This window comes from Mytilus trossulus, chromosome 2 (assembly GCF_036588685.1).
Source record: "Mytilus trossulus isolate FHL-02 chromosome 2, PNRI_Mtr1.1.1.hap1, whole genome shotgun sequence".
Taxonomy (NCBI): Eukaryota; Metazoa; Mollusca; class Bivalvia; order Mytilida; family Mytilidae; genus Mytilus; species Mytilus trossulus.
The window spans coordinates 29,743,252-29,766,608 of record NC_086374.1 but is presented as its reverse complement, the minus strand read 5'-3'; the positions used below and the strand labels follow the sequence as shown (position 1 = coordinate 29,766,608).

At 32.6% G+C, this 23,357-nt stretch overlaps 1 protein-coding gene across 2 annotated transcripts; it reads left to right on the top strand.

Annotated features, from left to right (window-relative positions):
* The first annotated feature begins 1,860 nt into the window (after positions 1 to 1,860).
* Positions 1,861 to 16,868, top strand: LOC134706951 (endoglucanase A-like). Of its 2 annotated transcripts, none has more exons than XM_063566337.1 (12): positions 1,861 to 1,925; positions 2,070 to 2,250; positions 2,959 to 3,235; positions 4,629 to 4,811; positions 7,078 to 7,265; positions 7,541 to 7,700; positions 8,047 to 8,158; positions 8,705 to 8,855; positions 11,751 to 11,895; positions 15,466 to 15,637; positions 16,318 to 16,454; positions 16,725 to 16,868. In XM_063566337.1, the coding sequence occupies exons 2-12, from the start codon at positions 2,071 to 2,073 to the stop codon at positions 16,781 to 16,783; spliced, it is 1,764 nt and encodes a 587-aa protein (XP_063422407.1). In that variant the 5' UTR covers positions 1,861 to 1,925; position 2,070; the 3' UTR covers positions 16,784 to 16,868. The 2 variants fall into 2 exon arrangements, with proteins under 2 accessions (XP_063422407.1, XP_063422406.1); XM_063566336.1 differs by having other exon boundaries at positions 11,751 to 11,946.
* Positions 16,869 to 23,357: the final 6,489 nt, after the last annotated feature.

Below are 23,357 nucleotides of genomic sequence, written 5' to 3'. Positions count from 1 at the left end.
CTTACACGTTCATTGTTTGGTATATGTTAACCATGTTTGGTTATTAAATGAATGAGTGGTTAAGGAAAACGACTTGGTTTAACATAAGACAATTTAAATATAAAGCATCTACGACCAAGTAATCATCTTGTGGCAGTGTGAACACATCAAGGGTGGATGGTCGTCAGTTCGATCCCCGATAGGTTCTAACCAAAGTTTTAACAATTGTTGCTTCTTTGTTTAACTCGTGACATTCTGGCATAAGAGTAGAGACTGCTCGATCATCATAATCATCATTATCAAACAATAAACAAAAAAGAGACATTAAAAAAGTTTTTATTCCTATGGGTCACAAGATTAAAGTGATAAAAAATAAACAAAAACGTGTCAAATATTGTTATGAATTCTATCATTCAGGCCGTATGGATTATCAGAGAACAAAACTTTATTTCTGCACAAAAATAGATTTTGATTCTTGCATTATAGTCCTTATATCCATACAGGATAGTGATTTTGCAGTAGTTATATATTACTGTTTGAAAACGAAGATGCTTGTATTTAGTAATCAGCAAATATAACATATACTTTCAAATCGCAAACATTCAACATGATTAAAAATCTTGACGCATAAGTAAGGCATAGTTAAGATTATCAAGAAACTTTTATTTTAAATCAACTGAAAATTCGGGTAAAATAAAAAAAAAGCAAAAATTTCTATGTTATGTCGTGTCTTCTGTACTATTATTTGTCTGTTTGTCTTTGTCTTTTTTAGTCGTTGCTGTTAGTTTATAAATTTGAATGTCCCTGTGGTATCTGTCGCCCTTCTTTTATTTGAGTTTCCTACCCCTCATGCAAAGTTGACCTTGCATGTATTTGTCTATTATTTGTTTTTTCTTATTGGTCAAATAACTATTCAACTGCTTCGGTTCTTGCACATCATTCGCTTTCAAATATTCCACTGAGTTCATTACTGAGGAATCTAAATCCAGAATAGCGCTACGGAAGCATGCAATTTATAACTCGTTGTTTATATTTTATCTCACGTATCTTCCGAAAATGAGCTAGAATGTTGGTATTATTTTCGGAAAAGTCAGTATGGATACGCGAGAAAAACCTGACAGCTACTCAGATTTATTGTAGTTATTGTGCACAATATTTATTTTTCTGTTTAGCGTTTTATTGACTGTTGATTGTCGTTTTTCGTCTTTTTTATGTTAAGGTTTTGGTGTAACCCATGAAATTTAACTAGTAAATAAACTCATCATAGATAAAAGCGCATCCGATAAACGAAATCTATTATAAAATTTTTATTCAAAACCCACATCTTTCAAATACAAAAATTGAAAACGACTGATAATAAATTTATTTCAATAAATGTACTAAGGAAGGATTTTCCGTCACAAGTTTTTACTTTCCTACTTGGATTATAGAATCAATTCAGGTTATTTTTCTAGATGAGCTCAGTAATCTGGAGAACATTTCACAATATTGAATTTGTCAATCTGGGACTAGGACAGGTATAACATCATTGAATCGTAGATTGGAACAATTATATGCTAAAGGTACCTTTTGGACCTGACATTATTCTCATAACAAATAGAGGAATTTTCGTACCAGTTAACATTTTGCATTTGACATTTTCTTCTCTTGAAAAGCCTAATGCTGTTTTTGTAACTCCCGATTTACAAGTCATTGCATGACATAGGTAAATTAAACCCATCATCTTTAAAGATTCATACAATTTCAATGACTTATGTTTGAAGTACCTTAATTTCAGCATGTTAAATTTATTTCTGAAACAAACATTTTAGTATACGCCAGCATATATTCTATCTTTACACGCTTCTTAACCTATCACACTTTCATATGTCGACGTATGAACTGATAAGAATAATTCATCGTAGTTATAACTAATACTGGAGTGTGGCGGCATATTGAGGGATCCGGTAAATATCTTTAATTTTATATATATACAATTGAAAGTGAGATTTTTTACGACTCGGTAGTTCGTATTTCCACACCGCTTTCCATTAAATCAATACATATTCTGACAATGATTATTTATTTCAATGGTAGTTGGTTTATTTCAGAATGATCATCTTTACATTCCTTTTGGCTATTGTGTCTGTGGCAAATGGCGCAACTCAAGGAGTTAAAATCACACAAACTTGGAATGGTGGTTTCCACGGGACTTTTACAATTGTTCCAGATCACACGGTGAATGGATGGAAAGCACATTTCAAATGCGATAGGGGCCTTGACAAGTTTGAGGTGAATACCTTTGTATTTCGCTTCTTCTTATCTGAAATTGGTGCATTCAATATTTGTGTATTATTTAACTTTATTGATTTCATTATTTTATATTCCTGATATTAAAAGCCACGAGTAAGTCACTGTGCTTGTAAAAACATCCCAGCCAGTCTGCTGATAATAATCTAGTAATAGTTCAATAATTAGTTCCCTATGAACTGTATTCAATTAGCAGTATTTTGAATTATGGGAAAGAAGTTCTTAGAGTTACAAAGAGTATGTCTAAAATATTGTAACATTTAAAAATACATCATAGACTGCGATTAGAGATTCAGTTCAGGTCACAGTACTCAACATTAATTGCTATTTTGATTTTCTATCAAGGGTGAAACACCAATTAAATAACAGACGTGTATGTAGTGTTTTTATATAAAGAGTCATTGCCTTATCTGACCAAGAGGCGCTCAAAAAAAATTATGAGCTCAACCAGAACTTTTTTGATTTAGCACTGATAAACATGATCACGTATTGCTATATAAATACATTGGGACACATTAAGTGAAAATAACAAAGCTTTGATAAAGGAAACTGTTAGTACCTGTAAACAAAATCAAAAACACAGAGATAATTTTATATAGACATCCAAATGTAGCTAAATGGTTGTAGTGATCACCAACAACTACTCGATTTATATGACGAGACGATTTTAAGTATATTTATTTTTTACAGACATGGAATGCCAATATAGTAAGCAAACTAAATGGTAATACAGATTTTGTTCTAACCAATAATGCTGGTAATGCCCACATTCAGGGAGGCCAAAGTGTGGATTTCGCATTCAATGGATTTGTCTCAGGGAATCCTCCAACCTGTACGATTAGTTTGGAAGGACAAACACAATCAGGTGGAAATGTAGGAACTGTTAGTCATACAACACAAAGTCCACAAAATCCTGCAGTGTCATCAGGTCCATTGAATCCAGTGACACATGCTCCAAGTCATCAGGGTATGTTAAAAAATGTTACCTTTATATCGGATGGTATTTGGTAAATAAAGATATTTCTCGTGTTTGTAACAACGTATTAGATTTTAGCGAGCGAGAGAAATTTATGTATTACTGAAAAAATATTATACCAAGGTTTGCGATATCACGATCTAGTCAAAACATTTGCTAAATTTTATCATCGGTATAAGGAAATAAGTCGTAAATATAACACAACATGCAAACATCTTATACGTTCAGGTATTTCACATCAAATCTTTTATGGTAATATTCTTTATAAAGCACAAAAATGTCAGTATTCACCTCAGAAGCGTACAAAACCTTTAAATAGACTTATTAAGAAGGGATATAGTTACGATCTCGTTGTCAGGTCATTAAAGATTGCATATTTTGGCGTTAATATTGATTCACTTATAGGGTCTTTCCATCGGAACTAAACACATTTATTTAAAAAAAAAACAGTTGTTGGCATGACACGGGTAATGTTCTTCTCATATATTTTATGATAGTATGATACTAAACCCCTAACAGAAGGATTTTGCCTAATATTCATATGATGAAGACATAATCTTTCAATTAGTTTAATTGAGGTCTGAAGCTGGCATGTCAGTTAACTGCTAGAAGTCTGATGTTATTTATGTATTATTGTCATTTTGTTTATTTTCTTTTGTTTCATCTTCTGACATCGGACTCGGACTTCTCTTAAACTGAATTTTAATATGCGTATTGCTATGCGTTTGCTTTTCTACGTTGGCTAGAGGTATAGGGGGAGGTTGAGATCTCATAAACATGTTTAACCCCGCCGCAATTTTGCGCCTGTCCCAAGTCAGGATCCTCTGGCCTTTGTTAGTCTTGTATGATTTTTAATTTAAGTTTCTTATGTATAATTCGGAGTTATGTATAACGTCCATTACCACTGTACTAGTATACATTTTTTAAGGCGCCAGCTGAAGGACGCCTACGGGTACGGGAGTTTCTCGCTACATTAAAGACCTATTGGTGGCCTTCGGCTATTGTCTGCTCGATGGTCGGGTTGTTGTCGCTTTGACACATTCCCCATTTCCGTTCTCAATTTTATATAAATGTTTTTTTATTTAACTTTATTTTTACTTATGTGCAGTTTTCCTTATATTTCTTAGTAATGGTTAACCAAATCGACTCAACGCCTCTAGTTGCAAACAATTTCACATGCGTCCTTTTGTATCTATGATGTGTTTTTTGAGAATTTATATATAAACTAGAGGCCTTATATTTGAAAAAAAACCATTTCTATGCAACCTTACGCATACTTATGTTGATTCTACTTTGACTTAACAAATAAATCTAATCACAACAACGAAATTTGATACGGCATTGAAAACTATTCTAAAATTATAGGAAATATTTACCTTTCTAGGAGGAGCACATGGTGCACACATGAAACATGATTACGGAGAAGCGCTTAAATTGTCAATGTTGTTTTATTATGCACAAAGATCTGGTCGGATATCTGGCACATTCAATCCAGTTCCATGGCGAGGTGACTCGGCAGTAAATGATGGTGATTCAGGCCATGATTTGTCGGGAGGATGGTATGACGGTAAGTATTTAAGGCGGTACACATGTGTCGGACTGATGTTGTAATGGTAGGTTGTCGAATTCATTCACATGTCGGTAGGATGTTTTGGTAATAGGTATCAAATAGGATGAACAGTGCGAAATATGTTTGAAGGATGGTATATGACGGTATGTAATTTCGTAGTTCCACAGTGCTTTTTAAAAAAAAAAGGATAATATGGTGTTAGCTACATATATATAGGTTACAAAGTAAGTACACAAGTAATAATCCGTGGGTTGGATGGTATGACAAGAGATTTCAAATTTGGACATACCAATAAAATAAAACTTTTGAAAACGTATAGCCAAAATCATACTAAGACTCAGAGCTTTCAATGTGAGAGATATATTTCTTTCTTTTTTTTTTCTTTTTTTTTTAAATTCCTTTATTTCCATAGTTGCTTGTTACATTGTCTTCAACAAGTCCAAGCTTCTTGTGAAGAATACATATAAATTTAAATTCTTTTATATTAATAAATAAAACATCAATCTAATAAATGTTTTTTAACATTAACTAAAAAATTATCTTCTTTTAACTTCTTTGAATAATACATTCGTTTTGTGAATTCTCTAATGAATAGACAAAAAACATCAAGTCTTTTCATTTTCTGATCAGATCCATAGTAGGATTTATAAATTGAAAACCCAATAATAGTTATAAGAAAGTTAAAGCCAAAGTAATATTTATCAGATATTTTATAGCCAAAAACAATATTTTTCAATGTGAAATCTTTTCCTATATTTACTTTTTGCAATAAATTATGAATTTTTCTTAAAAAATCGTGCAAAAAAGAACATGACATAAAGTAATGTTGATAATCTTCTTCAGTAAAGCATATATTACATAAATCATTGTCTGTTACCTTCCATCTAAATAATAACTTTTTGGTAGGTAGAATGCTTTCTAAAAGTTTCCATCGATACATCTTTAATTCATTTTCTTCTAAATAGTAAAAAATAAAGTTGTACAATGGTTTCAGATAAAATTCTGTCTGTAATGGTAATACATTTAACCATACATTTATACCAATAGGTTTCACAATTTTTTTCTTTCCTAATCTGTTATATAATAACTTTTTTGACAAAAAAGAAATGTCAATATATTTACCATTTATTGACAAACATTGTCTTTTTACATTGACTATACTTCTTGTTGAATTCTCTGATCTAAGACATTGTAACCAATCTTTTGGAATTGCTTTTTAAGGGATGTCAACTCCGCTATCCAGTTGGATTTATTTTCAAGTTTTTGCAAAATTACTTCATGTGAAATTTCGCCATCTTCATTTAAAATATCATTTATATAAATTAAGTTACCTTTTATCCAATTTTTGAAAAAAGACATTTGTTATTAAATTTAATGTATTTATTCCACCAAATAATTTGTTTTCTGATTTCGTAAAAGGTTTTTGGTATATCTGTCTGTCCTCCTCCTAATTTCATCCAGCTTTTTAATACATTTTTATAAAATATTGGAATATTAGGTAGATATTGATCAACTTTATTATAATCCATATTCCTAAAACTGCTAGGCAATTTTTCCCTGAGATATATTTCTTAATTCAAACAAATTTTCAAATTTTTGTCTTCATAAACACACTATCTGTCATTTAGCTCGAAATATGTCATAATGTCGTTTAGGAATAATAACAACAGAAGTTGGCCTTATCAGAACAATGAAATAAACCTTATCCAGGATCTTACAATTGCCGATTAAAGAAATCTTGTATGTGTGAAGGCACTTGCTCAACATGTTATTGCTAATTAAAACATTGAATCAAATAGAACATATATGGGGATAAACGTCATAGAGGAAGTATATAATTTGTTACACATTCACTAGTAATAACAGTGATAAGTATTAAGCCAGTGGTCGTTATAACTTTAAGTGGTATTGATCAAGTGGTCGTGATAGCAGTAGGTGATGTTTCCCAGTTATATCAACAGCAGAGAGTTATACTGGACAAGCGTTTTTGACATTTGCTTTGCCGTGGGTGTTATTGCCTCAGTTGTCGTAATTGCATTCGGTGATATTTGCACATTGGTTATACTAGCATTGGTTGGTATTGGCACAGTGAGTTTGATAGTTGAGATAAGTATTGACCCCCCGGTCTTTATAGAAGTGAGTGATATGCACCCCCTTCTCGTTAAAGCAATGGCAGTCAAATTAATGAATGATGTTAATTACAATGCGCAATTTATGAACGTTCTTTTCCAAAGTTCATGTTAATAAAAATGATTTCTTTCAGCGGGAGATCATGTTAAATTCAACTTGCCGTTGTCACAGTCTGTCCACGCACTAGTTTACGGATTTGAACGGTTTATGGATGGATATGACGCACTTGGAAAGAAAGATGAGATGTTTGACATGTTAAAATGGCCACTCGATTACTTTATGAAATGTTGGATTCCAGATCAACAAATTTATTACTTTCAGGTAGTTATTTATGCCACCTTTTGGTGATAAAGAAATTTCTGTCAACTGTTTTTATTGTTTAACCTAACGGAAGTGTTGAATAAGGAAAGCATAAAAACAATATTTTCAAATGGAGAAAGGGAATAGCGGGTAACAGTTTTGATAGCTTAATGTAAAAATATGTGCGCGTTTTCAATAACTTAAACACATCTCAGTCGTTAATGTACGTTGCAAAGGTATCTAAAAAAATCTATTAGCATTGTCAAATTCATTTTTAATCTGTTTTCATATTTTAGGTTGGCGATGGTCACAAGGATCATGCTTATTGGGGACCACCAGAAAATATGCATATGTGGAGACCAGCACTGAAGCTCGATGCAGGTCATGGTGGTAGTGACGTTGCTGGTGGAACTGTCGCAGCGCTTGCATCAGCCGCCATCATATGGAAGCAAAAAGGTACACATTTATTAGTTCACTGTTTTTCATCCAAATGTATAAAAACAGAAGATTGAGTTGGTGATTGCTTTACTCCACATCAACACAAAAAGGCGGCGATTTAATGACGTATTAAGGTGGATAAACAAAACGTTATGTTGATTGTAAGTTTCATATTTGTTTTGTTTACAAGAACAGAAGAGTGCTAAATCCTTAAGCCTTAAATGCAAAGACAGAACAATGCAGTATTATATAGAGTATGCAAAATAAGAAATGAATTTCTCAATAGTAAGGGTTATGTTATTCTTCAGTACACTTTCATAGTAAATCTTTAATCTAAAATACATGATTATGTTGATTATACTAGATGCCGGATACAGTACCAGACTCCTGTCAGCAGCCAAGTCGTTATACGATTTTGCTAACACTCACCGCGGTGTGTATACACAAACTGTACCTGCAAGTAAAGACTTCTATGGGTAAGGTAACTGATATATTATAAGCTTCTGAGTCCTATTAAGAGTAAATTTTTAGGTGAAAATACGGCCATTTTAACCAAAGCGTCCACATGAACCTTAATTATGAGTTTATAAAAACTTGCAGATTAGTACTAAGTTTCAATTTAGAAAAAACATCCATTTAAAGTCACATAATTTAAAACTGACTTTATTTCACTCAAAGTTTTAAGATAACTCAACGAGCGAAACAAAGTTACTAACTAAGTTTCAAATACATAATACTAGACATAAGACAACGCGGAAAAGGAAATTAATAAATTCATATGAGATATCTTGTTTCTAGCAGTGTTGAGAAGCCATGATTGTTTTGAAATATCTCGTTTATATATATTCAAGAAAATAATCATGCACAATCAATTCGATTTAAAAAAAAAATGTATAAGTTCCTGTCTCCCAATAGGAACTTTACGTTGTCTCATCTATTTCTTTTGTAGCATTGTCAATTGCTAAATATTTTCAGTTTTATTCGTGAATCAAGACATAATTTGTCCTTCATTTGTTTTATAGATCTGACAATTATCGTGATGAAATGTGCACGGCTGCTGCAGAATTGTACAGAGCAACAAAGGACGCTAAATATCTGAATGACGCCAAAGGGTTTTATCAGTCCGACGTACCATGGAGTTACAACTGGGGAGATAAAACCGTCATGTGTCAGGTAAATATCTTTCTCTAATGATCTTGGTACACACCTGATATTATATCGGGTAAAACGACCTGTCATATATGAAATGTTAATTTTCATATCCAATAGGGTACAATTGTTTTCCTTGTTCTTTTAGTTTGTTCGTTCGTGGATCACGTGTTTTAATTTTCATTTTTTAGCTCACCTGGCCCAAAGGGCCAAGTGAGCTTTTCCCATCACTTGGCGTCCGTCGTCCGTCGTCCGTCGTCCGTCGTCGTCGTCCGTCGTCCGGCGTCTGTCGTCCGTCGTCGTTAGCTTTTAGAAAAATCTTCTCCTCTGAGGTAGCAATACACAGTTAGGAAAAAAACTTAAAATTGACACTCATAATTTTTAAACACCCCCTTTCCCCTCCTGTCTAACAAAGAAGGCTTTATATGTGTGTTATGCATGTATATACTTGTAGAAAGAGAATCTTCCATAGATTTGATTTCTAATGGTCATAAGGGTGAAATATAATCTCTTTTGGGTGTAACCATGGCAACAATCTGCATTTCTTAGGTACAAAATATAGCAAAAAAGGGGGGTGAACATGTCACAAAAGTCTCCAAAATTTGGTCTAAAGGAAAATTTCAATGAATTACAGTGATACCTTTCCTGAATCCATAGGTTTATATCTATCAAGTGGTCCAAAAAAAATCATATGTCTTCCTGCTCGTTTTTCCATAAAATTGAATTGAAAAGATCGAGCGCAAAATCTTTGTTGATAAACACTACAATAATTTATGGACCTATGAACGGTACGGATAGGAAAATACGGACTGTCAATCATTGAAATGGCCTATAAAACATGTTAAAATCAATCTAAATGTTCATATAAACCCACTAAGAAGGCTATATTATTCTTCAATTACCTAAAAATCTATTTTATTGTACAAAAACTTTCATATTTAAAAAATTCACAGGGGCCATAATGCGGAACTAAACTTCTAACTGTGTATTGCTACCTGAAACTGCTGGGCCTAATTAAACCAAACTTGGCCACAATCATCATTAGGGTATCTAGTTTAAAAAATGTGTGGCGTGACCCGGTCAACCATCCTAGATGGCTGCCACGGCTAAAAATAGAACATAGGGGTAAAATGCAGTTTTTGGCTTATAACTCAAAAACCAAAGCATTTAGAGCAAATCTGAAATGTGGTAAAATTGTTTATAAGGTCAAGATCTATCTGCCCTGAAATTTTCAGACGAATAGAACAACCCGTTGTTGGGTTGCTGCCCCTGAATTTGTAATTTTAAGGAAATTTTGATGTTTTTGGTTATTATCTTGAATATTATTATAGATAGAGATAAACTGTAACCAGCAATAATGTTCAGCAAAGTAAGATTTACAAATAAGTCAACATGTCCAAAATGGACAGTTGACCCCTTCAGGAGTTATTGCCCTTTATAGTCAATTTTTAACCATTTTTCGTAAATCTTAGTTATCTTTTACAAAAATCTTCTCCTCTGAAACTACTGGGCCAAATTAATCCAAACTTGGCCACAATCATCATTAGGGTATCTAGTTTTAAAAATGTGTGGCGTGACCAGGTCAACCAACCAAGATGGCCGTCATGGCTAAAATTAGAACATAGGGGTAAAATGCAGTTTTTGGCTTATAACTCAAAAACCAAAGCATTTAGAGCAAATCTGACCAGGTTAAAATTGTTTAAAAGGTGAAGATCTATCTGTCCTGAAATTTTCAGACGAATCAAACAACCCGTTGTTGGGTTGCTGCTCCTAAATTTGTAATTTTAAGGAAATTTTGATGTTTTTGGTTATTATCTTGAATATTATTATAGATAGAGATAAACTGTAAACAGCAATAATGTTCAGCAAAGTAAGATTTACAAATAAGTCGACATGACCGAAATGGTCAGTTGCCTCCTTCAGGAGTTATTGCCCTTTATAGTCAATTTTTAACCATTTTTCGTAAATCTTAGTTATCTTTTACAAATATTTTCTCCTCAGAAACTACTTGGCCAAATTAATCCAAACTTGGCAACAATCATCTTTGGGGTTTCTTGTTTTAAAAATGTGTGGCATGACTCAGTCAACTAACCAAGATGGCCGCCATAGCTAAAAATAGAACATAGGGGTAAAATGCAGTTTTTGGCTTATTACTCAAAAACCAAAGCATTTAGAGCAAATCTGACATGGTATAAAATTGTTTATCAGATCAAGATCTATCTGCCCTGTAATTTTCAGACAAATCGGACAACCTGTTGTTGGGTTGCTGCCCCTGAATTGGTAATTATAAGGAAATTTTGCTGTTTTTGGTTATTTTGAATATTATTATAGATAAAGATAAACTTTAAACAGCAAAAATGTTCAGCAAAGTAAGATTTACAAATATGTCAACATGACCGAAATGGTCAATTGACCACCTAAGGAGTTATTGTCCTTTATAGTCAATTTTTAACAATTTTCATAAAATTTGTAAATTTTTATTAACATATTCCACTGAAACTACTGGGCCAAGTTCATTATAGATAGAGATAATTGTAAGCAGCAAGACTGTTAAGTAAAGTAAGATGTACAAACACATCACCATCACCAAAACACAATTTTTTCATGAATCCATCTGCTTCCTTTGTTTAATATTCACATAGACCAAGATGAGCGACACAGGCTCTTTAGAGCCTCTAGTTTTCTGTTTTATCCGACTTATGTTTTTTTGTTGACCCTTAAAATATCATATATAAAACTATACATTTCGTCTCAGCTTTCGTATTCTACATCGACTTATGTTTATATTACAGAAATCATGTAGCAAAATGTGAGTGCATGAACATACATCTAAATATATATTTGTTTCTCTTTTTTTATTGTCAATAAAAAAAATCGTTGGGTTTTAATTATTGCATATATCAAATCTTCACTCAACAGTTACTTTTGTTTGAAATAACGAAAGAAGCAAAATACAGACAAAATGTAGAAGCTTTTGTGACGTCATGGTTGCCTGGTAATGGCGTACCGTACACACCATGTGGACTTGTATTCAGAAACGAATGGGGAGCAAACAGATATGCAGGTAAAGACTCTCCAAACAATTGTGTTTTTAGTTCTATCTTAGTTTTTGAAAGTAAGTATTAGTTGACACAAGGCAAGCTGTAGTCTTATGTCAATGGGTTTCACAAAAATGTCTCTAATTTGGTGAAAGAACATATTTTGTGTTTGAAATATAACTTCTTCCTATTAGTCCAGTCAATCTAGCATAAATTTGACCCTAACCTGAAAGTAATTGCAACAGAAGATTTTTAAGTTTTAATCTTTAGCATTATACCCCAAATATACACAGAAAAAAGTCCCATAAAATCTAACTTGAGGAAAACTAAAAATATCACCATTTAAAATTCCTATGGAGATTTGCATTTAAAAGGGAAATAACTCTTGCAAAAAAGGCAGAAATATTAATAAAATTTGATACAAAATTATAACTTTACGGCTTCTATTCATCAGAATGTATTGATTCTTGATTTTTTAGTGGTCTTTAGAGAATAACAAACAACTCTAAAGGTGTTTTCATATATTTTATCCAGCTATAATCTGGATTTCGTAATTTATTAGTTGATCATTTATTGAATTTTTCAACATGTCAAGGGAAAGAATCTCAAATTTAATAAAAACAATTAAGAACGTATTCTTCTTTTTGTGGTTTAAAGTTTCTTAAGATAAGTAAGTTGCTGAAAAAAAATAATATACAGATCTAAACAATACCAAATTTTCACATTATTTTTCCAAAATGGTTACAAAGCTTCAAATTTGCAAATTCTTTAATGAAAAATGTATGAAAAAAAATAAACCTACCCATTACACTTCGCTTTTTTACATTTCATGAGCAGAAGATTATATAATTTAGTCAAATACAAACTTATAACCCCATCAAAGTATCATACTATACATAAATTTCAAGAAAAACAACAAAAAACTGACCAAAAAAGACTATTTTTTCCAAGAGTTATCTCCCCTCCCAATGTTAATTTCCATAGGAATTTTAAAATGCTAATTTTGAGTTTTCCTCAAGTTAGATTTTTTGGGACTTTTTTCTGTGTATATATAGGGCATAAGACTATAGATTAGAGGTAAAACCTTTTCTGTAGCAATTAGTTTGAGGTTAAATCTTAGTTTGACTGGATTATATTCTAATATAATATTGTCCGGGCAAAATCTTTGTATCTTTCGACTTGGACTACTGTCATTTGGCATGAAGGTGTATCACCATACGAATGTGCTTTTGTTTTTATCATGAGCTTATTATGACCTCGTCCTTTCATTTAAAGATCAAATAATTAGTTTGAAGGTCATTTTCTTGTCCTGATAATATTTTTTATTTCTTATATTGCCATACTTTTCATGTAATACACATGTTTTTTCAACAAACAATCGGTATTCCCATCGGAACTAACTGTGCTGCTCTTCCAATCAACTTGTTCCGTTACTTAAATAAGCTTTACTTAAGAAGATTATTAAGATTAATAAAAAGAAGCGACTGTTATCCTTTTACTTCAAGTTTCGCAAAATATATGATGTTCTCTCATTGAATAAGTTTGGTGACTACTTTAGACCCATCTATCACATCGACTTGAAATAAGAGATATAACAGACATAGTCAAGTATGCTTCATATCTTGACATCAATCTAAAAATTGATCATAAAGGTAGTTTTGGAACAAAATTGTGCGACAAGAGACGATTTCCAGCAGCGACTGCAAAGGAAGTACTAATCTCCAAGTTGATACAAAATTCCAGAGCTTAAATTTTTATATTGATGCACTTGATAGAAGGTTGATACTTGAATGACCAGTTGCCACATGCCACATTTGACTTTCCTCTTTGTCGAGAAGACCGCGGGAGCGGCAACGTATCGGAAGTCACATTGTATCTAAGGTCGACGTCACATGGCGACGTCACCTTATCTATGATTATAGTCGCCGGCAGCTGAAATTCGTAGCGGTTATCGGTAAAAATAACCTTAAACTATCAACAACGTTCACTCGAGATATAGTTTTTTACATTCCATTCATAAATCGCGGAAAGAAAAACCACTACTGACCTATCTTTTAAGTGATTGCACTGTGATAATCCTGACCTTCACATTTTCCAAGACTATTTTGAATGGTGGAATCCGCCATTGTTTTTTCCGGAAGTGTTTCCGTGGAGTTCAATTTCATAACATTTGCATAAAGCGCGGGAAACCGCATCACTTCAATGAAAAGAACATTTCAGGAAACTGCGCAAGTGACGAATTTCACTTGTAAACAAATGATCCTCATAGAAACGAAGATGGCGGAATTACAATGTAAAACATTCTGGAAAATGTGAAGGTCAGGATTATTACAGTGTGATCACTTAAAAGGTAGGTCAGTAGTGGTTTTTCTTTTCGCGATTTATGAATGGAATGATAAAACCTATATCTCGAGTGAACGCGATTGATAGTTTAGATTATTTTAACCGACAACCGCTACGAATTTTAGCTGACAGCGACTATAGTAACTAGTAAACGTCAAACTACAAGTCTGCTGTGTATTTTATCAGAGTCATATTATAAGATATCGTCCCCACACTCTTTCGCCCCTCTCTTGATTTAATAGATTCCTTGTGTGCAGCAACCTTCTGACAAAAAAAACCATGATGAAAACAAGTCCGGAAATGTCGTAGCAGTTGGGAGATATATACCCAGTATGAAGGGGCTGCTGGAATGTTACTACATAGAAATAGGAAGTTCATAATTAGGAAGCTGAAATTATCTCTTGTGTCGTAAGGTTTTGTTTTCAACCGACCTTCATTGCCAATTTATATAATTGTAAGTCAAGATACGTGGCAGACTTAACTGTATCTGTTGTATCCTTTATCTCTAGTTCGATAAGATAGTTGCGTTCAACATAGTCACCAAATTTTGAATTATTTAGTGAGAGAACATCATCTTAAATGATCTTTATAACGGTAAGTAGTTATCAAAGGTACCATTATTATAATTTAGTACGCCAGATGAAGACAAGCACAATTGGTTCCCATGGGATTGCTAGAGTCTGTTGAAAAACACGTCCTCCAAACTTTACAAATATGTTGTCTATCAAGAAATCAAGCATCTTGATAAAGTAAGATTCAGAGAATTGCTTGTTTGAATCAGAGTGATTCTTTACAATAGTTATCAGAGGTACTAGGCTTACAATTAAATGCATCAGTACAAAGTAGGATTTCTCCCTCCCTAAAATAAGATAGTTTTATCTACGTTTGCCATTATTTTTTTATGAAAAAAAGCAATACCGACTCTTTCAATTTGTCTTTCAGTTTGAAATTAGAAATACTTCTGTAAAGTGTAGAAAAGTCAAATTTAAATACTATTGCAAGACGAAAGAGTCTTAGATTATATATACTCTAAAAGATCTTTAGATTTTAAGTACCCAAATCTGATTCACGTCACCTCTAGAATACGCTGTTATACAATAACTTTGAAGCCCGGTTTTGATTGCTGATAAAAATAGATGTTTATAATTCAGAAAGAGGTTTTGTAAAGTATATCTACGGAATTGTGGAGTCCTTTCAAATCATAGCTTCATATGAATGTCATAATTTTAATGAGTTCTATGTTTATTAATTAGGCAATGGTGCATTTATTGCTGTTTCCGCAGCATTGGCTGGTATCGGTGGTGATAGTTATCTGAAGTGGGCCATGACACAAATGAATTACATGCTGGGTGACAATAATTACCACATGAGTTACGAAATAGGGTTTGGTAACAATTATCCACGCCATCCACATCACAGAGGAGCGTAAGATATTAGTTAATAAATATATACTATCAAATAGCGAACTATTCATAGTCCGTGCAATACAATTTCTACAGTGCGATTATTACAAATTAAAGGTCATAAAAATCATTTCAAAAGTTTGTTGATAATTTTTTTTCTAAAACTCTTGTTATATTAATGTAAAACAAAACATTTTATTGCAGAGTGGTTTACCGTAATTGATTTATCTGATGTTTATGAAAATGATTATGTTCGTTTTCGCTATACTCATACGAACATAAATATTGTCTTGATAATACATAAATAAAGCAAAAGCAATGTGGGATGAGAAATTGTACTGATCAGTTTAATATTGAAAAATGGTGACAATTCTGGTCATGTAAATAATGGTCTCCACAAATATAAAAATTTTCAATCAGAAAAAGAAATAACTCATATTTAGATCTGGTCAGTGAATTTTCTTGACAAGAGAAAAGGCGCGAAATCCAGATACATATGCATGAAAACCAAATTACTGACTCTAAGCGTATGCGAATATTTGTACGCCAAATTAAAAAATGAATAGATATGCTGTATTAATGCCAATGAGATAACTATGATTGATTCAAGACAAAAAAAGAGATGATAACAATTACAAGTTTGACCTTCATCAATGAGAGTAATCATATGTTTTAACATCATTTATATTACCAATTTTATAGTTCTTTTGGACATGTGCTAAAAGGTGGATTAGTTGGTGGACCGGGTCAGCATGATGATTATGTGGATAAACAAGACGATTATGTGAAAAACGAGGTGGCTTGTGATTATAATGCTGGTTTTCATTCCGCTGCAGCAGGTAGATATTCGAAGCATTTTTTACTGGTTTGAAAGTATTTGTTTTGTAGTTAAATATATAAATAGGATTCGAGTTTTTTTTTGTTTTTTGGATTTAATTAAATTGTTATAGTTCGAACCGCAGCCGTTGTCTTTATTTGATATTTCTACTTAAATTTGAATGATTGAACCATGATTATTATTGAAACATTATTATTGAAATATAATTATTATTGAAACATGATTATTATTGAAACATGATTATTATTGAAACATGATTATTATTTTTCAGGTTTATATCATTTTTACGTAAACAACAGACTTCCTCAATCACCACCATCTAAATGTTAGTGATAGAAACCATAAGGACATTTGTTTTTATTCAGTATTAATAAATATGTATGAAGATACAAATCCAGTGTCACTATAATTGATACTGCGGTTTCATTTATTTTCGTGAGTACCAATTTTTGTGGATTTAGGAAAACTTGCTGATTCGTGGACATATCATTTAGTGGTTTTGGCAAAGTCTGCCCACTATCCATTCCTTTACAAAATTTTGTTATTCGTTGAACATTTAAATTCGTGGTCTAAATATAAACAAGGTCTCACAAATAAGTTGACTAGTAATGCAACAATTTTGGATATACGTAATTCAGTAAAATCTTAACAAAGGCTAGCTAAAACCATGATAATAACATTTCTACATCTGTATTGTTTTCATAGTTAGCAAGTAGTTCTTTCAGAAAAATTTAGTGAATGTTTCGTCTTTGTCCCATACATGTCAGGGAAACATAAAGTTACAATATGTTTCATTTGTATTGGTGCAAAAGGTTTTACTTTTGGAGGTGCTTTCTGTGATGGTTGTAATTGTATTGAACGGATACTCGGATCAACCCAATGTGAGTTATAATAGTTACATACAACTTGCCGTTCTACAATATGACTTTTATTACTGCATTTAAAACAAGCAAATGATAATAGTATGGACATAGTAATCGCGTGCACATAAGATTTTGATTTAATGTATTACATTTGAGATATTAAGAACTCGGTCTTAATCACAGGTCATGTTGGCTGAATGTATACCATAAATCTTAACAAGTAAAGTACAGTATGGAAGCCTCAGTTATAGGAAAGAAGTGATGGTAAGAAAATGATTGATGGTAAGAAAATGAGTGATGATAGGGCAAATGAGTGACTTGTTCTATGTTTGTTATTTAGTTATGCCTTCTTGTGAAACTTTTCTTAACTTTCCTATCCAAAACCTTTCCTGAGCAAGTCTTTCGGCCCTTGACCAACCATCATTGTGGTCTATGATAGTGCTGGTAAGGTTTTTACTATCAGCTTATGCTTAAATGAAAAACAGCGAATGAGTAATTCATTTTCCTACCATCACTTGTTTCCCGTAACTTCCGTACTGGCTGCCGTTTCATAAAGCAATCGCTAATAACGACTAACGTAGATTTTAGCGTGTAACTAACGACTACATAACGATTACGTTTACGTGCGTTTCATAAAGAATACGTTGACGAATCGTTAGATTTTTCGATCGCTATACAATCGCTATTTCTTTTTAGAACGGGAATCCCAGGATTTCGCACTTTCTATCATTGGAGAAAAAAAATGCTTGTAAACGACGGATAGTAAGTGTCTTAATCCAAGAAAGCCAGAGTAATAATTGTTTCTCCAAAAAGGTAGACTTATCATCGTGTAATGTGTTTTCGTACTAATAACAATTTTTACTGCTTACGGTTTTCACTGTTGAGTTTTTATTCAGGTGTTTACTCAAATTTAAAAAGCATGTCCTGTAGATTGATTTCATGTATCTAGTTTTTTTGTCAAGGCTTACTACGATTTTTTACGGTTTCCGATTACTTTGCGATTTTTGTATGTCAAAAAAACGGCGTCATATGTTTTCGTATGAAATAAAAATTGGATCAGTACACGGTCAGGAAATGACTATAAAATCCGGAAACTAATATTTTCCAAAGTCGTGGTTCTGATGATCGCGCACGAATCATAAAAAAAGTTATTTAATACTTTTCAGTACTAAAAATTACTAGCAAATAGTTTCAGGTTGGTGTTTCATGTGCTGAAATTGTTAGATTTTGATTAGTTTCAGATTGGCACCTGGTTTGTACAAAATACCTTATTTTTCTAAAATAAAATGCAGTTTTCAAAATTTAGGATTAAATATAAAAAAAGTTAAGACTGTATTCATCTTCATGTGTCAAGGATGTATAAAAAGAATGGTCAATAAAATATTGAATAATTAGATTTTGAACAACCATTTTATATAAGAACCCTGTTAATTTTAAATCGCTGGTTTGTAATTAAAACGGCCAAAAAACACATGACAGTCGTATGTCTTGAAGATCAGATGTCTGACAGGCAAAACAAACATATCTGGACTTTATTTTAACCCTTCAGAATTTTTTTCCACAACTATTCTAGTGATGCATATTTTTGACATTAAATAAAAATGGCTAAATAGGTCAGTTTTAATAAATTTGTTCTAACGTCTTTAAAAAGCGCTGTTGAATATGTTTTAAATTTGTCAAACTGTAGTGGTGTTATTGTTCTAAATATAGAAACCGAAAAACACGCCACAATATACGCGTATGCAGTTAAAAACCGAAATGATGTGGTTGATACGAAAACATATGACATACGAAAACATATGACACGACGATACTTAAATTGTTTCTAATATAAGTAAAAGAATAATATCCATGCAAGTCCTATATAAAGTAGTAGATAAGTTGAAAGTCTATTGCATGTATTGTCACATATCCGTTGAATGGTCTATTCTAAACAAACACACATTTTGGAAATAAATTCCCAAGCCAAAAGATCTCAGCATTTAATTTTAGTACAACTTCTATCTTCAGTTATATTATATCTTAGATGAATGAACAAATGTTACCTCCGTGGAATACAATCTCCGTTGACGTTTTGGTAAAGAGTGCTTTCTTTCACGTCCGCAATTTTATCGAGTATGGCATGCCAAATAAACATTTATAAGTTAATTATTACGAACGGCAAATATAAATAAATTACAGAAAAAAATACATAAATTGTAATTCAGGCGACGTAAGAAGACACCATGTAACATTTTTTGAACTGCATAAAGGGTACTATTTGTCAATGTTGATAGCATCTGAAAAAACTTAAACAGGGAAAACTATTTACTTTCTTCGTTTTAATTTAAATATCTCGGATAATGAAACAGAAGTTAGGATGGCATAAGGTATATTTGATCATATTTGATTTGTGATATGAGGTTCTAGTACTGAGAAGCTGAACGTTCAGTTTTATAACAGAGATAGTGCTGTTGGTTAGACGACATAACACAAATATGATATATGATAGAATGAAAATTCGATCACTATAGATCAACATGCTACAACCAACCAAAAAAGAGGGTTGCCTAATATGAATAAAAAATCTATGGAACATATTTTTATATTTAGTATAAATCTTTTTGGGGTTTTTTTGTTGTCGTCTCTCTCTCTCTCTCTCTCTTGTCCTTGTTTTGTTAACATGTATTTATTTTAGACTTTTGAAAATTCATTTCAACAACAAAGCATGCTGTCTATGCAGCATCAAAATTATTGTTTGAAAGTTATTCTCTCTGTCGTTATTCAGCATGAAATATTACCACTGAACATTCAGAAAACAACAAGCAATCAATCATAAATCTAGGTTCACACTGCCGATCAGATCAACTCGATCAAGACAAACTACGGGAAAGGATCGTGTAGAGATCGAGTTCAATCGGAATACAAAAGTTTTACCGGTCAGTACTCGATCATTTCGACCTTTGCTCGACTAATGTCCGATCAGTTCCAGATTAACTTGACCAATGCTCGATCGCTTCAAGATCACTGCGACTTCTATATTTATTTTATCCCAGACCAACTCGACCAATACCCGATCCCTTCGCGACCACATTCGACCACTCTTCGATCTCTACTTCACCGTACACGAGGACACATGACTGCTTCACGATTCTCTAAAAGTGTGTGAAGATCTGATTAACTTTCATAACTCTGCTTCTGCTAAAATATATTGGCAACATTTTTTTAACTGCACAAAAATTCCTCCATGTACAGTACGTGTCTTAACTTTTGCAAGTTGAGGTAACAGCTTGGTATAGTCGTGATGGAAGCGTAGTTGGGTCGTGGTGAAAACGAGATGGTCACAGTGAGGTAGTAGCGCAGTCTCTCCAAAAAGAAACACGCTTTCGCTACGCTCTCGCTACAATGTTACAGCGACCTCTGCGATCTTACTAGGCTCTTACTACACTTCTACTACGACCTGATTTTATCACGACCGCACCACGATTGTTTTGAACATGTTCAAAGTTGGCCACGCTCATCTCGATCTTGAAGACCTCACCACGACCGTGATACCACCTTACTGCGGTCTACACGATCGTACTTATATATAAGATCATCGAAATTCGCATTTTTTTTTACAGATCTTAGTGCGATCGTGGCCTAGTGAAACCGTGGTATTAAATTGCCGTATATTTATAACATTTAACGTTATCAAAAAAGAGATTCGTTTAATCCTTTGGTATAACTTAGTTATTTTAGCATTACCCATGATTGTTAACTATTTTAATAGGATAGGTACTGTATTTTGTTATTGCTTTGTTCATGGTTTCAAGAGATTAATGAGTCAATACACAATTCAAAATATTCACGTTTTATTAACATTTTCTTTTCTGGACATTGGTTCACGAATAAAGCACTTTGCATGCAGTGAGTTTATCATATTTTAGACAATGAGAGTGTTAAAAAAATTATAAAATAAATATATAATTGTTCTTAAACACAAGTACATGTACAAATTAAAAGCGTAATATCACAGCGAAATATCTATCAATATAATAAATAAAAAAGAAGGAAAATAACTATATTACTGCATGCCCGTATATCAAAATATTTTTTTTTTTTAAGTTTTCTTGTCGCTAAATTTATTCTCCTTCTCGCTTCTTGTTACAATAAGAAAATACATGCAGTATGATTTCAAATAAGACAACTGTCCATTCTAGACCAAATGCCGTAAATGTAAGGTCACCGTACGGCCTTCAACAAATAAGCAATCAATAGATATGATAATATACAGGAAAAAACGACAACCAGTACATCACAGACTGTAGACTTTATATGTCGTTACCACAAGATAGTTATCTCGTTCTTTCATACACGTAGCCGAAAAATGCCACCGTATTATCGAGATTCGGAGATCTCAAATAATTAATCGTTACAGTTATTTTGGGAAACAAAAAATTGTCAAACGCAGTCGTTTTTCAAACGTCATTAAGAAAATGGTCATGCACCAAATATTACAATTCATGTCATTTTGAAAGATTTTTCTTACCGTTATTCGTCATAAAGGTACCCCATTACGATCCTCTTTTACATGGCTTTCGCATGAATAACGTTTTCACAATTTTTAAGTTCCATTTTCACAATGAAGCGAAAGAAATTTTATTAATTAGAAAGATGTACAAATGTATGCTATATCATTGCCGATATGGTGACATCCCGTTAGTCCAACAACCCGCATTATTCATTCAGCCCATTACTCCGACAGCCTAATATTCCGACAGCTCATTATTCCTACAATCTGAGACTACTATAACACAGAGATTGGCCTCTGCCGATTTATCGTGTAGTGTGAGTCTCCACCTTTTCAGCTACGTTAATATAACGTAGTTTCGTATTTAACCATAGTTTCGTATTTATCAGTAGCAGACGACAAATGTCATCACCTAATCACCGAGACTACTAATTGTCTATTTCAGTATCGGATATAATTAAAAATAAATTATAAAAAAATTGAATTAGAGGGAAAAAGAAAATAAATTATTAATATTTTCGTTTAACTATTCATATCTAGATATTTTTAATCAGTTTATAGTTCGTTAATAAATTTTAATTCTGCGGCGAAAATGCAAATGTGATTAATCTTATCCATCTTCAAGTTAGGTACATTGTTTTGCTGCAGGTCCGTTAATTGTATCTAATAAACAAGTATTTTACCTGTAAAGACAGATAGTCTCAATAGCATGGGAGGTGAATTTGTTTCACAGCTGGGTGCCCTCAAGATTCACGAGGCTCCGTTAATTGCAATAAACTTGTATACTTGTACAAGGTATTTTTACAGCTTACTACGAGTTCCCATGTTACATATTTATTGCAGTAAACCTTGTCAATTACCATCGTTGCACTGGAGGTAGGATTCAGGAGGTTATAAATGGGGTTTTACAATAGTCAAAAAACATTTAGAGAATGGAGAAAATGGACCGTCAAATAAAGAATAGAGACTAGAAACTAACTCGGTGTTACAATTTAAAGAATAGAGAATAATAACACAGAAATAATCAAATCAAATATTTTATTATAATAAGGATGCCTTTCATAGTCAGTAATAAATGATAAATCAAAGATTCCTTATTCAATCAATTTAGATAAAGATTTTGCAAACAATGTATTTTGCGGCAAATACATTAGAAACACAAAATTTCATTGTAAAAGTCAAATGAATAATTTACTTGGGTAATAGATCAGAAAAGAGTTAGAACTTCACATAAGCTAAACTGGACCCCTGCTGTTGTTTCAATCTTCGATCATGTCGAAGTATCAATCAGTATGTGGCCAGTTTACACATAAGCCATACAAAATTAAAATTATGAATAAATGTTCCCCCAAAATCGTCGTCATTTTTATTTTCAAATTCACAATGATTTTTTTTATCTTGGGATGATTGAAATCGATCTCAATTCTTGATCTTTAACGGAGTGATTATACTGCATCAGATATTGAATCTGACAAGGACAAAGTCTCTGCTGCAAAGACTGCAAAAAACTACAACCGCAGGTGCTTGTCAATCGAAACGACAAGCTATA

Coding starts and splice junctions, on each gene's coding strand:
- LOC134706951 (XM_063566336.1), top strand. CDS start 2,071: ATGATCATCTTTACATTCCTTTTGGCTATTGTGTCTGTGGCAAATGGC. Junction 2,251..2,958: donor GGGGCCTTGACAAGTTTGAG/GTGAATACCTTT, acceptor TATTTTTTACAG/ACATGGAATGCCAATATAGT. Junction 3,236..4,628: donor ACATGCTCCAAGTCATCAGG/GTATGTTAAAAA, acceptor TTACCTTTCTAG/GAGGAGCACATGGTGCACAC.